This window comes from Gouania willdenowi, chromosome 6, assembly GCF_900634775.1.
Source record: "Gouania willdenowi chromosome 6, fGouWil2.1, whole genome shotgun sequence".
Lineage (NCBI taxonomy): Eukaryota > Metazoa > Chordata > Actinopteri > Blenniiformes > Gobiesocidae > Gouania > Gouania willdenowi.
The window spans coordinates 48213568-48232322 of NC_041049.1; the positions used below are offsets into that span (position 1 = coordinate 48213568).

General features: G+C 36.3%; 1 protein-coding gene across 6 annotated transcripts in view; it reads left to right on the forward strand.

Moving 5' to 3' along the window:
- The window catches only part of brsk2a (BR serine/threonine kinase 2a), a 234185-nt gene that overhangs the window by 138598 nt on the left and 76832 nt on the right, over positions 1 to 18755 (forward strand). For all 6 annotated transcript variants that reach the window (XM_028449925.1, XM_028449923.1, XM_028449924.1 and 3 more), the window contains exon 3: positions 12377 to 12462. In XM_028449925.1, the coding sequence (XP_028305726.1) occupies positions 12377 to 12462 (86 nt within the window). The remainder of the gene's footprint in view (positions 1 to 12376; positions 12463 to 18755) is intronic.

Genomic DNA, 18755 nt, shown 5'->3' on the forward strand with positions numbered 1-18755 from the left:
GGTTCTCTGCTTCCTTCACAGCAGACTGCTTTGGATGCCAAAGACCTTTTTCACTTCTTCTGGTGCTTTTCCACCTACAGGTTCAGGTGGAACCCACACACTTCTTCACCACTTGCTGGTCCTATGATAACCTTTGTTCTTTTCTGATACTGTTCTGAGAATCATTGTCTTCACCTCTCGTCGACTCCTTTTATGATGCTGTGTTTGTGCTTACACATTTACTATGTCTAGTTCCCCCAATAATGATTCTCCAAAAGTATTCAAGTGTACAGATTCGGACACATCCAAAGATCAATAAACAGCCAAACCAGAATGTCTCGTGAGTGAGGTGATATCATGGGGAATACTAGGAACAAACTAAAATGAAAGGAATGTCAAACCAATTACTGTCCTTGCTAGGGGTGAATATTGGCAAGGTTGCTGCAATACAATACGTATCACGATACTGGGTCACGATACAATATTATTGCGATATAACACGATATTCTACCCAGTTAATATCAAAATTAAACATAGAGATGACAAATCAAGTTGCTGTATATCAGAGGATATTGATCATTCAGAGGACAAATTCAGTCCAAACTATTTGCTTCAAAACATCCTATTTATTAATTATTATTAGTGTTTTTGCACATTTTCGCTGAAAAAAAGAAAATGCAGTGTTACACACTGCCATCATAAAATAATGTGCAACAAGTTTCTTTTCTCTGAAACTACTGTGTAGAAGTCTCAAAGTAATTATTACAACATAATGACTGCATTGTAACAACTGTAAGTGAGAACATTAAGGATAAATCACCATGAGTTACTGACAATGCACAAAAAAAGGCAAAAATAATTTTTCCTATTGTCAGTTTAAACACTGATCTGAACAGATAATATGAAAATAAAATGTCTGTGCATACATGAATGTTACAGGTATTACACACTGCCATCATAAAATCAAGTGCACCAAATAACCATTGCAACACATTGAAAGCATTCTAACCACCACTGAAATATTGATTAAATAAAAAAAATTGCGATATATATTTTGAAATAGATTTTTTTTTTTTCACAGCCCTAGTCCTCATTGTCTGGCAAAGAAACACACAAAATCACGGTTAGAATGGTTGTTAAAGAATATTTTGATTTTAGTAATGACCTTGTGGTAATCATTTGGTAAGCATCAAATATAGAGTCAAACATAGCTTTGTCATATTAGATGCATTTTCTCTTATTTTTATAATGTAATGCATGAGTAATATTAAACAGTGAACATCATATTTATGTTTTGACATTCACAACATTAGGGAACTTGGCCTTTTTTTGAAGCAACTTTCAAAATAATAAATTCAAAAGCAGTGTTGAAAAGCCTTTTGGCTAATACGGCAAATAGTCTAAAAGCAGAAGGTGAACACAAAGATTGTGGTGGGTGGATGATGAGCACAATGCCGTAGATGAATCCCACATGTTCTAATCTTGTTATCCCGACACCTCAGAGACCAAGCTGTAGCTTCTTCTCAATGCCTAATTATTACAGATTGGCCACTCTTTCTCATTTCTGTATCGCTGCCAGTGGTTGTGATATAGAAATGCCTCCGACGTGCACGCGTTGCTTTCTGCTCAGGGTTGTTGGTGTTGGTGTGTATGTCTGTGTCTCTGAGTTTGCACAGACACTTTGAAATAAATGGGTTTCATATGTTGTACCCCTTGCACGTTGATCTATCAGCTTTGTACGATGCTAAGCCAGAGGCTTCAATCTTTGCACACAGTTTGAGCTGCTCAGGAAAAAAACGGAAGAATTATGCACTCTGCAGTGTTTACGCTTTTCTTATATGTATTTCTGCTTGTTGAGATAAAACAATACTATACCGTTTTAATACCTTGATACTTTACAGCTAAGTTTATTTATTTTTTCATGGCAGAGGGCGCACATGTCCCTGTGTGTTAGGACCTTTCTCTCCTTGCTAATAGCGTATATCCATTCTCAGTCATGTCACTAAAATCTCGACTCTTAACCTTTTGTTGTCGAGCTTGGTTTCCTGCACTTATTTATCTCCAGTTAACGTGTTGCATGGCAGTGTGTGGCCTCAGTTGGACACAGGAACACAAACTTTTTGTGATTTATCGGAACCTGTAAACCAATGGTTCTGCTGGAAGTCATTTTCAGGGTTAATCTCAATCTTCAGTGTAAATCTTTAGGGTTTTCCAAAATGTGCCAATTCGTACAAAATGCCCCTTGAGAAAAAGTTCTTCTGACCAGTTGCCTTAATTCTCCTCAGTATTAACACAGTTGATACATCAATTCAAGTTTATTGTTTCATCTACACAGATGCTGTATATACTGGCTGGCAATGTGGAAAGTTTACTTGCACTGTAGGCTCTAAGAGGGCAAACTCAAAACCTAATCTGGTTACAATAAAAAAAAAACAATGCTTTCACATTTTTCCCGATAGTTTAGCTTGCATTGTTGATTTCTTTGACCAGTGCTGACAATCATATAAACATATACAATTTGATGAACACTTTGCAAAGAGGAAAATTATGTTTCATCTCTGCTTTCCACTAATTATCTAATAACCTAAGCATAGCTTCGGCTGCATTGTGTTACTGTGTTATGGTCGGGGGTTTTGATCTTTTTCAATGAAATCTATTAATTACATAGATGGAATCATCAACTTTACATCTTAGTCATCATTAGACAGATTGCCGTACAAATGGTAAAATTAAATCAAGAAGGGCAGCAAAGGCAATGTGCCAGCATTCATATCAAATTAGCAGCATTTATATATTTTCCAGACAAATAAGAAGTCATTCTATTGTTTTTTTTGTTTTATCAAAAAAGTCCTCCAATAACATTAGAATAAGTTCTAGTTGAGATAAACAAAATTTCCTCTCCAAAAGAACCCAATTGTGTTTTTCCACTAATTTTATGTAATAATTTCACCTTGGATCTTCTCATTTAAGAATTTTGCAGGTGGAGTGTATATTTATTTCTTCCTTGCTACTGACTACTTTAATATGTATTTATGCAAACTAACAGCTCTACTAATACTGGAGCTCTCTCTCCACCCTTTCCCTGTTTTATCCACTCTATCCTATTTTTCTCCCTTCCATCTCTCAGGTGTAGCCCTGGCCTTCCAGATTACATCTTACCTCATACCAGCCTATCTCAGGGACGGCTGGTAAATGCCACACATGCACTTAAATTAATCCTTCGTTAAAAAAAAACAAAACAAATTCATGCAGGTATGCCATAAAAAGGTTACATTACCTGTATGTAAGGCAGGGCCTGGAAATGTTAACTCGTGTAGCACATTCCATACACAAGACAATTAAATGTAGCGTCACGTCACCCTGAGTTGGAAAATGCAGACTAGGGAAAAATAATTTGTAATAATTGTTAATGCATTTTATTTGACTGGGATGAACTTCAGTAGGAAAATTCAGTCTTTATTGACAAATTATAACTCTTACTAAGATCTGAACCTATTCATCAGCATTTCTTTCTAGCTGACTGTGTGTGATTGTCAAAAACATACCTGCTACATGTACAGTATATCTTTTAAATAATTGGAGGTAAAGGGATACAGCTTGTAGCTGTTTTACTGATGCTGAGGTGGAAAAACAGCTTTTACTGTATTCACAATGTCATTGACCAATGTGCTACTTTCATATATCAAGGTGCGTGACAGACTGATTGTGTCCGATCACGTGAAACACTAATAAATAGTTAAACATTAATAAACAGCTGGTGAAACATTAGTCATTTTCCCGTTTGTGTTTTTTAAAATGTAGCTACTGCGTTATCTGCAAAACGTTCAAATCAGGTTTATTTACAGTTAATCTTCAGTTTTGTTTGACAAGTATAAACTGAAATAAGCATACCATTTAATGTTTAACATTTAGAGTCACTCCATCATTTTCCCCATCGTTATCCCTTTAGAAATAGGTAATGATTTACCATATGTGACTGTGATTTGCAAATAAGCATTTTAATTATAGTCACATTCTGTAGAGAGGCTAACAAGTGTCTGATGCACAGAGAACTCCTGCAGCCAACTTGTTGACAGAGTTTGGAGGTAATTTGAAATCTTACAGTTGACCAATTTTACCTATTGACCAGCTGTCAATCTGGTATCGACTCGTAGGCCTGTTTTTTGCCCCTTGTGGTAATGAATGAGGCATGTATTCATATGTGAAGGTAATTAGAGGCTAAGTGAACTGCTGATAGCTCATTACTGCTGTCTGCCTGAGTTCCAGTGTTTAAGTGCTCTCATTGCTCATGGGTCACTACTCTTATTTCCATTTTTAAACTTGGCGTCTCTGTTGGACAAAGTTGTGCAGTTTTTGTTCTGTACTTTATAAAGGAGAATTCCCATTATTGTAATACCAGAGTTATATTTGGTTATATTTTTTTGTTTTACTTTGCCTCTGGCTGTAAAACTAGGATAATGTAGCTTCAAAAATATTGTAGTAAAGTCATTTTGATTGCTTGACTCACAGATCCAAGTCAAATGCAAATGTTTTCTTGTTTTGCCCTTTAAGAGCGCTTCTTTCAGTTTTTTTTTTTTTTTTTTTTTTTTGCCTGTTCACTAGTCTTCATTTGCTGTTTCACATTCCAAGGTTACCTTCCTAATTCTCTCCTCTGAAATTAGAGAGTGACTGGCAGACTGTCCGAGTTTGACAGAAAGACTTTCGACACAGAAATGAGGCTGCCAATGGGATTCTCTGCCTGCCAGACGCTGATAAATCACTCATCCTACAAATGGCTACTGCACAAACACATGTATGGATCATCACTCCACCCCACCTGGAAGCTAGAGGAGTCAATTTGAAGAGGGGCCATGATTATACCTTTTGTCCTCAGCATGTGGAGGGAGTCTGCCATTAGATCCAGTTGGTTCAAGGTCATTGAGGGAAATGTCTGCTGGTGTGAAATGATGTGCCCTGCTGCTGATTTAAGTGTCATCCTGATGAATCTGCGACAGCATTGGGACACATCAAAGACATGATTAGAGAGGCAGGAAATAAATTGGAGGTGGGACAGCGAGATAGAAGAACGAACATTCAGGAATTGGTCGTGGGTGTGAAGAGGTAATGAGTACGTGCTCACAGGGTGTGAGGTGGACAATAGATGAGGAGAAAGCGACTGGTAGAGTCCAGATCGATTTACATGTCTCTGGCATTGATCAAAGAGGGACTTCACCCTGTCCACACAAAGGATGACTGATAAAGTGATTACTAGAATAACCTACTGTGTTGACTACCTGCGTGTCTTTGTGTGTGTGTGAGGTGCCTGGAAAAAGCAGAAAGAGAAAGTAAGAAGTATTATTCATCTCAGTCCAGCAACTGCATTCAAATCGAACTGTGTGTTTTGCCCTCAGTAGGAATGAAAGGCAAACTCCTCACCTTAACAAACAGAGCTTATTCTCAAAGCTTCTCAGTACTCTTTTTAAACCAAGTGCGGATATGAAAATAATACCAGTGTAGAAAGATTCCTGAAACTGATTTTTGCCTTTGAAACCGATGTACAGCAACCTTCTCATTCTCCTCATTAACATGCACACATCACACACACCCATTGGCTGCAGCCTGGCAGAAAACACAGATTCCGTACGGCCGACATATGGACACTTAGTGATACCCCCTGGTTGGCTCTGATGTGTTGGTGCACATTAGTGACTGTGTGCACATCATGCTGTAACGGGTCCCAACTATGGAGTTATAATCGTGCCAAAGCCTCACAAACACACAAAAGATGTTTTACGATTCCCACACAAACTCGGTGGGCTTACATTAACAAATGGATGCATTTTGTTTTGCAAAATTCTAGTGTAAAAAAAAATAAATTGTTTGATAGATATGACGTATTAAGATTTCACCGCATATTTCATAAAATTGGCATCAGGCAATGTTTGCATGAATATTATGATGAAAATAAATATAGAAATACTTTAAAATCATAGACATAACTATAATATAACTAAAATAGGGTAGAAAATATGTGTCGTTTTTTATTAATTTTAAAGAATTTTTCAATACAGCAGTCTTGAATCAGTCACACCGCATGATATTTTGACACTGAATAATAAATAAAAAAAGTGATTTGGTAAAAAAAAAAGTGAGCGCATATATAATGTCACTATATATTTGATATGTTTTATGCATTTAAACCTTTTTTTAACTAAAAGAAATGCAGTTAAACAGAATATTTGTTAAGCCATTAACCATTTGCATAACAAAAATGCATTAGTCTGTGAAAGATGTTTTTTATTTGCAACTACAGTTTGTGAGTCATCGGGCATTAGCAAACATGTTTTGAGTGTTTGTGAGGTGTTGGCATGATTTTAACTCCATTCCTAACTCTGCTTCTTTAAAAAACAATTATTAGGGATTTTAGATTTCTTTTATGGTAAAAAAAAAAAAAGGGCAATATAATGCTAAAAACTGAAAATGTGTTTTAAAGCACAATATTTTTTTTTCAATCAAACCATTTTGACATCACACCTAGAGATCTACCCATTACCAACCCCCCACCTTATATATGAAATCTGATTTACTATATGTTATAAGTCATATTGTGTTTGTGCCATGATGAGGTAAAGGCCTCCATTTATTGTGACATTCTTTTAGCTTACAAGACAGTGTGTCTTGTCTTTTTCTGATTGTTTTGTGTCAAGCAGTTATACACAATACATCACTGCTGAAAAAGAAAAAAAAGCATACATTACCATTAATGCCACAGTCACTCTTCCTTTATATGTCACACCTGTTTAAACCCACAGTTTCAGAATAGTCAATCTGCATAGAATACATTTCTTGCTCTATGTCTTTTGTTTTGTCATGTACAGAAGCTTTGATGGCTGCGTCCTCGGTGCGTGTGTTTTTTTTTATCCGACACACATGGCTGCCCTGTTGACTTTGATCCTCAGATCTCACTATCAAGGGACCATTCACTGGCTTGCCTGGGGGAGGTGACAGGAATGTCTGTGTTTTCCATCTGTGTCCATGAGGGAAGAGAGAAAGGCGAGAGAAAGAGGGCGAGTTGCAATAAGTGGAGAGTGAGAGATGACAGAGCCTGTGATCCAATATTTTCCCCTTGGAGATTTTGGACTGGTTTTCTCTTGTCTGTCTGTGACACGTGTGGCGAGAATCTAATCACTTTGTGTCTTTGTTGTTTTCTGGGCGACTCTAATTCTCTGTGCTCCATCACTGGACTGTGAGCCACAGCTATGAAAGTATTGATGTCGCTAGTCATTAGTCTACTCATCCATTCAGTCATCGAGAGCCAGGGCTGTGTTTCAAAAAAATCAATAGCAAACTGATCAAAGTATGCTAAACTTTCTCTCATCTTTTTTATTCAGAGTGACATATCCACATGTCCCATCTCACTTCCTGGTCATTCTTTCTCATATTCACTTAATTACCCAACAAATGTAATTATTTGACTCATTAGGGATGTGACACATACCTGTACTCGGAAAAATCCATGAACTGTAAAGTTCAAGAGCTGGAAGATGTTTTCTAGTTGGTTTTGACCTCACTGCACACACTTTATATTATTTCTTATAGCAATGAACACCTCTAGAATATTAACCATTAGCATTCACCTATTGATTCTCAGGAAATGAAACCAATGGGGTTTTATGTGATGGCTTTTTAACCAAAACCATCTCTATATATGGCTACGTTCGGACTGCAGGGAAATGCGGCCAAAATCCGATTTTGGGGTTGTATACAACGTGTATCCGATCTGTTAAATTCAGTTTGAAAAACAGAAAATGTATCTTTTTAAACCTGACCAAGGCCACTTTCATACACAAATACAACAAATGTAATCCTGTGACTCATTGGAAATTCTACTTGGAAAACTCCATGAGCTGTAAAGATCAGGAGCTGGAAGATGTTTTCTAGTTGATTTTGACCTCACTGCACACACTTTATTTTTGATAGCAATGAACACCTCTAGAAGATTAACCCTTAGCATTTTTATGTGATGGATTTTTAACCAAAACCATCTCTATATGTGGCTACGATCAGACTGCAGGGAAATGCTGTCAAAATCCGATTTCATGACCATGTGCCATGTGTATCCGATCTGTTAAAATCAGTTTGAACAACACATTCATATATTTTTTTTTAAATCTGACCAAGGTCACTTCCATCCACAAATACAACAAATATAATCCTGTGACTCATTAGGGAACTGTAAAGTTGATGTGTTCTAGTTGGTTTTGACCTCACTGCACACGCTTTATATTATTTTTTTATAGCAGTTAACTCCTCTCCAAACCATTAGCCATTAGCATTCATAGATTCATAAATCAATGGGATTTTAGCCAGTGATTTTTTGTTTTTTTTTAACCAAAACCATCTTTTTGGCTATCTTCATACTGCGGGAAAATGCAGCAAAAATCCAAATGTTTTATCCATATGCGACCTCTATCCAATCTGTTGATGACAGTTTAAACTACACAAATCTACTTATTTCATACATGTTCCTAAAATCAATATGTATCTGATATTTTGCAATATGTCTACTGTCTGACTGGCTGGGTCACATTTGTCCGACCTTTACATTAAAATGTGATAAACGTCACAATTCTGCATCCCAGGAGGAGCGGAGGACAAAAGTGGAAAGTGGAAGGAGAGTGAGGTGTTAGAATTAATAAACATTTCTATTTTTCACATATCAGTGACGCACACACTGAGACGAAATGCCTATATATTTACTTTTGTAAAGATAGTGCGTGTGTGCGTGGTCACATATTCCCTCAGGGCTTCTTTTGCCTATGAGGGTCAGTTCAGTGAGAGCATTCAGTTCATACTGTAAACTATTAGAAGTTGCATTTAATGTGTATATTATGAACAAGCTCACGCAAAAAAAATCTGTTTATCTCGTGCATTAACATCTGCTTTCTGAATGTAGCCTATTTAACAACCTCTGCTTTACTCAACGCTTCCTAATGATTTTTTTTTTTTTTAACCACTCATGTTATAAGTTTAAGTCTTTCATTTTTATATGAAATTGACCCAATTGGATATACCCTGATTGCCAAAATCTAAGAAATTAAGATAAAAACTCAGATAAATGTGCACATATTGGACCATTTACATCTATGGCACTGGAGTGTTTCTTTGCTTCTGACATTCAGTCAAATTATAATATATAATACATGTATTTCACTTACATTCTTTTAATACAAGCAGTATTGCTAGCCCCACAGATTTACATTTGCAGGTTATTTGACAGCTAATCTTGTAGAAAGCAGGCTGTTGTACAGTTAATTCTTCACATTAGACCCCATTTCTTGTATTTCAATTAGGTAAAACTAAGTGCTTAGAGAGAGCTTACACAGCCAGCTGCCGGCTCTGTAGCATTTAGACAGCTCATCCCTCTCGGAGCATGGTTAGCATTAGTTTCTTTGTAGGGAGCATGCTGCCAGCGAGCTAGTGATAGCTTCCACAGGGCTCATCCTTAACAGCGCACCTTCACACAAAGTGAGATGGTGGCACAGTCTAGTGCTGCTGATAGCACTTACTAATGCCTGGATAAGCCTCATTTTAGTGTAAAGCTCCATGCCACGGCTCATATTTCATTCACTAGAGTCATATTTGGGTGGAGGTGGTGCTCTGTGTCATGTCTCACTATTGGGAGGTCAAGGACTCATGCTCCAGACTTATTCTGTCTATGCAACATGTTTAATCAGATTTTCTTTCAATTCTAACCATTCAAAATAATGTGAATAAGAGTGTTATAAGGTGAGTCATTGCATTTAGTTAATTTATTTTCTTTGAAGGGATTGTTTGTGTGATTTTCTGTTACTGTGTGGCCCATGATGGACCTTACCAGGATGTATCTGCCTTCATTGCTTAGGCTGGATATTTGTGTTATTGGATGTGAATATTATGTAATTATACTACTATTTCCAGATGTCTGAATCCATGCTATAGCATTAGTATATATGGCTAAACTACAGGTGCAGTGGAACTTAAAGAGTAACTAAACCCCAAAACCACTTTTCAAACAATACATTATATATTGTTATGTTCATTGATCCTGGTCCAACGCTCAACATTTTAGTCAAAATATTTCATTTCGGCGTATTTAGTTCTAAAATGAAAGTGACTGCCCTCTATGGGTTGAAACCCGGCTATTTCAATTGATTTTTGCAATTGGCTGCGAACAGGATCCTGTGACATCATTGGACCATCTTGCATCATAAACGATTACTGTTGGCCCCGCCGCTCGTATAAAAACTAGCACCTGTCGAGGGCTGGGCGATTTTGCATAAAAAAATCTCAGATTTTTTAAAGAAAAAGTTGAGTTTTGATTTATTTATTTTTTTCAATGCACTTAAAAATGACTGCAGACATTAGATTTATTGTCAAAAGTGCAACTTTATTGCTGTGATTGTACTCAACACTTAAAATGCATAGAACAATCCCAAAATAAAGTAAATGACTGTCATTCAACAATTTCAAGCTTTAACCCAGGTTTAAGCAAAAGTGCAACTTCACAGTAGCTTCAATTTTCTGATTAAGAAATCAGATAACTACATATTCTATTAACATTACAATTAAAAAGAAAATAATAAACTCTTCCCTTAGCATCTCAGCATAGTGTGAATAAAAAAATTGATGTGCCTGTGTCACACATATAGCCTACTCAAAGGGTAAACACAGAGGGGGCTTTCTCACATTTTGCTATGGTAACACACAAGGACGGAATGCGAACAAACCCAAAAAAAAAACTGTGGTGGAAAAAAAGAGATTTTTATTTTATTTTTATTTATTTTTTTATTTCAATTTTTTTTAACTCGAATTTGCAAAATAAATTTGATAAATTGATTAAATAATTTTTTTGCCCAGCCCTAGGTTGAATTATAAATAGAGTATAGTGAGTATTGAGTAGGTATTAGTGTAGCATAGATTTTTCTTTGGAGATATTATAGTAATTACTGGCTGTGTCTTAACTGCTCCAGGATCCCCGCCCATAAACAAGGCTTTTATTTAATTTCCCCCTAGTGGCAGGTCAGCAAAAACTGGGGCTTTGGTTAAACTTTTACACGAGTTACAAAGAGTATGGTTTGTGTTTATTTCAATATTTTGAAACAAAAGCAAGAAATGTTAAGCCTGTGTTAAGAGGAGAGGGAGGCAAATGCAAAACAGCAGCCCTCCATGATAGAATATAGTACCTGTGTATTATAGACCAGTGGTCCTCAACCACCTGGCTGGAGACCATTATCAGTCCATCGACCATTTGGTACTGGGCTACAAAAACGAAGAAAAATGAAGAAAAAAAAGAATATATATATATATATATATATATATTTTTTTTTTTTTTTTGATTTTTATTTATTTATTTTTTTGTGCGTTCTGGTATTTTTATTTTATAAAATTGTCAATTCCGCTTTTGCACTCACATCTGCTTAACTTGACTGCAGAGTTCTGAAAATTAACAATATGAATATGAGCAATCACTCCAGCAAATGTTATTGCAGGTGTCTAAAATAAATATAATTAGCATTTTGATCACAATTCAATCTGTCTGTTTATAAAGTCCACCCCTAAAGTCAAACATTAACTTGGTTTTCTGTCACTGTCTGTATGTCAGTCAAAGATAGACACTTTTTGGACAAAATGTTATGGACGTGACCTGTCTGAGAGCAGGCGAGGAGCTGAAGTGCTGTAAACATTATGTGCTGGGTGGAAAAAGGGTAATGCTGATTTACACTGGCAGCTGTTCATGCTGACAACAAAATCTGGAAGTGCTGACAAAAATCCAAACTCATTTGCTCAATTTTGGTGAGATTTAACTTTTCTCTTTCTTGGGAAAGCTGTGCGTGTCCCCGAGCAGCTCTGTAAGCAAAAAACAAAACACATGAGTTTACGATAACTCAGCCATCTGCTTGTTGTTGATACTGTGATGTTTGTCTCAACGACGTCAAACTTTCTTATTAAAGTAAACTAATTATTATTCAGCCAAACTACCGTTGGTGTATAAGCTGTCATTTAAAAACAAATATCTATCAGGTTTGTTTGTGTTAAAGTGTGTAAAATGAAAAACGCACAGGTCTGTTTTTATAAAGCCGTTCATATTTCTTCCCTGAGATTGCAGCGTTTCCTGGTACACAAGCCAATTTGAAAGCAGGGAAAGCTTATCTGTGTCCTTGCTGCAGGTAGAAAGTGCCAATCAGCTTTTTTCCTTTGCTCTGTAATTACTGACTGCCTTCTCTCTTAAGGTCACCTTAACAGGTAACTTGTGAAAATCCTTTCTACGGCCTCATCCCACTCAGTTTTTCACTCCACGCTACATTCTCCATGTGTTCTTGTGTTTGTTATATTAATCAATACATTTCTCTCTTTTCTTTCTCTCTCTCTTACACAGGTGGAGCGAGAAATTGCTATTCTGAAGCTCATAGAACACCCACACGTTTTAAAACTACATGATGTCTACGAAAATAAGAAATACTTGTAAGTACCATTTTTGTTCTCTGTGTGTACATGAAAGTTGGCAGAGGTGTAAAGAGTACTGATATATCCTACTCAAGTAGAAGTAATGTTTATTGAATGAATTTGTACTCAAATACAAGTAAAAAGTAGCTCAATTAGATGGTACTCAATGTAAAAGTTAATAGTTACTTTCACCCCCCGTGTTTATTTTTTACATCTCATGTATAAACTTTAAAACGAACAGACCAAATCTTGCACGTTTGGAAATTAATTTATTTTCCACAAAACCATCTGTATAAAACAAAGGGTTTGTCAAAATGTACAATTCTTTTTTTTATTTTTAAATAAATTCAATTCAGTTTAAGTATAGTTACATTTATGCTAAATGTGCCGTGTGCATTCCTGTCAAGTACCCCGTTTTAGCAGTGAAACCGTATTTTACCCCTTATTCCCGCCATCTTCCCGTATTAGTATTTTCCCGTAAATATCCCGTATTTTAATGTAATAATAATTATAAGATGTCTTACTAAACTGAACGCCGTCACTAGCCTCGTGAGAACTTCAGAACACCTGAAATGGCCTGAGTGGCAGTTCTCGAGAGATTAGTGCTGACAGCAGCAACAAACCCAGAAACAACTCAGAAAAGAGATGAATTAATGAAGACGTTCCTGTGAAAAAAACAAAGACCTGGTATAAATACGTTGTAAAATGTGACAGAGTTTATTTTCCTAAAGAGCAGCAGGATGAGACAGTTATATGTTCTGTTAGATTAATAACTGAGATTTTAACGTCTATCACAGAACACGTAAGTCACCATGAAAAATCAGCCAATCACAAGCTCCACAAATATACACTGCTTTAAAAAAATGTTAAAGGATGTAAAGTCTGTAATAAATGTGTTTAATAAGTCATTAGTGAATACCAGAGAACCACATGAGTGAACATGAGAAATTATAAGAAAATATCTAATGAAAATAAAATGTTAAAGTCGAACTTAAAGACAAGCAATGTGAAATTAACAGTAAATATGCAATGTGTTGATTTGTATATGAACTGTAAGTATATTAAATAAACACATGTGCTTCATATACACATTTATGTTTTTATTTAGGCTGTTTTATAATTTAGGGCTGGGCGATATATTGAGATTCATGATGTATCGAGTTTTCTATTTTGGCGATATATAAAACTATAATATTTCATATATCATTACATATATATATATTATAGCTTATTATGTATCAAAATACTAGTTTTAGGAGTCACTGCTTTTACTTCTCAGAACAACATGTAAAGATCAGTTAGATGGATTAATGTGTGCACATATTGATCAGCTGTTTGTTAATAAATGTCCCTGTGTGGCATTTAGCATCAGCAAATTTAACCCAGAATTGTTTTTCTGGTCAGACTTTATTTGGTAAAATTATCTAAGATTTATATCATATATCACTATTTTGATAAAATATATTGAGATATGAGTTTTGGTCCATATCACCAGCCCTAGTAGGAATGTTCACAGCATTTTAATGTTAATAAAGGTTGACCTACCAGATTCTAATCACATAATTGCATTTAGTAAGTGGTTGATAAGTGGGTATTTTAGATTTCTTGTACATCTATCTTAAATTATAAGGGGTACTGGAGCTTGGTTGGGCAGGTGGGACGGCTCGTACTGGGCGCCAGAAAATTTCTCTTATTTTCAAATCCAAAACTTGACAGGTATGATCATGTGGCTAAAAACATAATGGGTAGAAATCCCAACCTGAACCAAAGAAAGTGGCTGGGCTTTGATCAGAAATGGCACGACAAAGAACATATGGATTATGTTCAACACGCCTTCATAAACAACAAAAATAAAAAAATAATAATTTACTCAGTAACGGTTGGATGTAGAAATGTAACAAGTTACGGTAACACTTTACTTGAAGTTTACAGGAAGCTCTCTGCCCTGGTGTAAACAGACACACCCACAAATGTGAGCATTTCATCGTCCTTTGTGCAGTGCTATGTATGTATTTTCTATAGTTTATGTATGTACCGGTGAACGCCCCGCCCCCACGCTCTGTTTGTGTTTATAAAGCAGCATTAGCTGCAGCTACGGAGTGGGTGGGAGGAGGGCAGGCCGTCCTCTGGCCCTACATCAACATGTGGGGAGGAGGAAGTCAGTCTCCCTTCTATAGACACGCCAACTCATGAATATGCATAAGTAGGACGCAAATCCGTTTGTGTAGAGTTGCTCAGAAAGTGACTTTTCAGATGCTAAAACTCTGGAAAACAGGCGAGTTTGGGAAAATAAACCTCAAATACAATGTTTTTCTGAGAACAAATGGAGATGGGTGAAAATAGCATGACATGAGACCTTTAATGACAGCCTTCATGACACCTTATTAATGCTAATGATAGCATAATGTCAGCCTTGTGTATGAAACTCTAACTAAAGTGTTAGCCTAATTACTTTACTTCTTTTGAAATGTACTGAACTACAAGTAAAATTACTGATTTAGAAATATTCCCATGCCCTAAAAGAACCCAGAAAAGCAACTCAATTATGGTAACGTGAGTACAGTCCATACTTTCACTTCTGGAAGTTGGTACATTAAAACTTCAGAGGCTCAGAGATATTGAAAATAAATACATTTAAGCACTGTTTTAAGTTCCTAATCCCTCTTTGAAATGGCTGTTTTTCTGTCCCACAGAGCCAAAGTGATTGGTTTGTTATATGATCACAGGGCAACAACAATAGCCTTTGTGTGGTGGATGGAGCATTAGTATTGGCATAAAGCATTTAATTTGGCTGCTCGCGCTAGGGGACCGCTAATAGGAAGAGGAAGACTCTATAATGTAAACACTGTGACACGCTTATCACAGGCAGCACAATTGCATTAGGAAACATTAGACATGGAGCCTGCGATGCAGCAGCCTGTCGCACACACACACACACACACACACACACACACACACACACACACACACACACACACACACACACACACACACAAATCTATTTGGTAACTTCAGCACTGGTCATTGACAAATCCCATCAGTCCTATATATTGTGGACCTCTTGATCTAGTGTTTGTCAACTGAATTCAATTTCTTGTCATCTTTAGCTGACATGCCAAATAGGATTGTGTGTTCACTGATGTACTCTGCAATGATAGAAATAGCAGGAAAATATGATTAATCCCATAATTGGATTATTTAAAATTACATTCGGGCCCTTTTGGCTTCATCACTTCTGGTGGACAGTCACTCGTAGTTCCACAGTTTGCATCACATTACCATATGTTTTGGCCTCACAGAACTGTTGTTTCTGTCTCCAAATGATTCTTCTTCATAGACTGTATATCTGCTTGATTAGCAGTAATTAATTAATAGTCATGGGGCATGTATGGAGTTATCTGTCCAAGAAAAATATTTACTCTCTTGCAGTCACAAATCCTTGTTATGCTAACTTGTGCATAAGAGGTATGTTGGAATTAATGTATTGAACAGGAAATATTGTCATGACACTTGATATTTTTCATTGTCATGAATAACAACAAATATTATGTATATTACAAGTATTGTTAGCATTTTAACCCAGAGCAGTGGGCCACTACAGTTCCCAGTGACCAGGCCACAACACCCAAATGATATCACCATCTGCAATAGGGCTGGGTATTGCCAGGTATCTCGCAATACAATACATTGCAATATTTTTGCCCACGATAACGACATTATCACGATACAGCGATTCTGCGATAATCGATATATCGCAGGAAAGTTTGTCCGCAATATATTACAATATCTGTCACTGAAAAAATTCAGAATCAATTTCACAGGAATTATAAAACATTGTCAATTAATTTCACATGAATAACAGCCAAGTAAAACACAGTGTGTACTGCACAGTGACTCTTCTTAACACACACTGACCACAACTAGTCACATGTCCTTGTGTTATGTTTACGTTTTTAAGGGAAGACTGATACAAAATGCTTCACAAAATATTGTTAATGATGTTTGTGCAAATTAACTTTAAATCATTAAAAACAAAATGAATGCAGAAAATGCTCATTTCAGTGCTAATATGATCAACTTCTCTGTGAACATGGACACATCACTGTAGCTTAACAAGCAGAATTAATGTGTTTTATTAAAATGGGAAAATGTCACTGCATATGAAAAATAAACATTTCATTACAATTATAATATAAACAACTGGGTGGTCTATGAAAACCTGGGCACACATTTTAACTTAAACCTGCACTGCAGACTGCACATATATTTCAGTGGGAAATGTCACTGCATATGTCACAATGGGAAAATGTCACTGCATATGAAAAATAAACATTTCATTACAATTATAATATAAACAACTGGGTGGTCTATGAAAACCTGGGCACACATTTTAACTTAAACCTGCACTGCAGACTGCACATATATTTCAGTGCTAATACTAATATCAATTTGTTCTTTGTAATCTTGAAAACCTAAGTATATTTAACTTGTGTTTAGTGCTTAACTTGTGTAAAAAGAAAAAAAAACAATATTCGGCAGGAGTGTAATGATAATGTAACGCAAGACGAAATATGGCGATATATTGTTGTAGCGTTATTTTGGCAACGTTACATCAACATATTTAACCATGTTTACCTAATAATTATAAAACTGAGGAAATTGACTTGGTAATACTTCCCTCAAAGTCAGTGGTGGCTGGTGCATTTTTCTCCGGGGGGGAGGGGCTATAAAATAGACAGACTAAAAACAGGGTTTGTGCCGCTTTGAACAAATAAGTAATAAAATTGCAGTCACAGAACTGTTTTAAAACCATTTAAAAACTTATAAACAAGCAAGAATAGATACAATGGAGTGAGTGTGTGTGTGTGTGTCATGGTTACTGGTATTATACTTTTTGAAATTGAATTTGTTTTTATTTTAGTTTTTAGTTTTTTTTAATTTGTTAGTGTAACAAGTAATTACATTAAAAAAATGGGGTGAAAAAGGCAGTGGTAAATGAACATACATAATTTAGGACCTGACAAAATATATTTTAAGACCTACTGTACAAATATTTTCAAGATTTCACATTTATTTTGTTCCTAGTTTGTTCATGTTTCTTTGCCTTTTCTGAAAAATGCTTTAAATCAGTCATACTTGTTTTAATCCATGCTGGATCTGATCCTGACTTTTCACCTGTCAATCAGCCACTTTATGATGGACGACTGTGACGTCAGCCCCTCCCATGGCGGGAGGGGCTGATGTCAGCGGGAACTGTTTGCGACTATTGAAGAGGAGTTACTGCGCATGTACAACTTTTAATGAGAGTGAATGGTAAAGATTAGTGCGCTCCAAAGCGGAAACACGTCACCATCAGACACAGATGACTCAAACAACTTAACACATACAGTAATTTATTTTTTATTCATTATTAATTATGAATTTTTTTTAAATGTCTTACTCAAACTAACGTGGTGAGTGGTGGGGCGGCGCCCTAGCATCCACTATTGGCCAGTCGCCACTGCTTAAAGTTTTATACATAAGGCTGACATTACGATGTCATTATCTGTCATTAGCATGAATAAGATGTCATAAAGACTGTCATTAAAGCTGATATCCGTTTCTGAGAAATGTCTCGATGTCCCGCCCTAAACAGCCTCAATTCCTCCCACTGCTTCTCCCAATCTACCAGAAACCACGCCTCTACTTTTCTGCACACGCATCGTGTAACATAACAAGGTCGCATGGGGTCGCATTGATATAGGTCTAGGGGTCAGATAAGAGCCAAAATCATATTTACCTGTTTGCTGTTGTGACGCGCGGCCTTGTTTCCGTGCACAGTTCAGCATTCACTTTGATTGACAGTCTCAAAAACAGGAAGTCAAAGCCTGTTTGCTGGACGCACTCGGCGATCATTTTCATTTGTATTGGGATCCATAAGACGAAGGAGGGACTTATATACATTAACGTATCTGAACGACCACCGGCAGTAGACCATATTCAAAAGAATCATAGACAAACATAGATTTGTCAGAAACTCCGGATAGCAGCTTTAAGTTTCGTTTGCTAAATTACACCTTTGGAGCTGTTAGCAATTTTTGGGTTAGGTGGAGGGATCTAGTGCAGGTAGGGTTAACGAACAACATTTAACAGGCTTCATGACACCTTAATCATGCAAATGACAGGTGTCATGTCATAATAATGATATCGTTATAACAGCCTTATGTATGAAACTTCAAATAAGTTTTATTTTTTTATTTTTTTAATTGTAACAATGAACAAAAGCTCTTCAAGATTCAAGGGGCCCCACTCCATTGGAAACAAAAATAAAG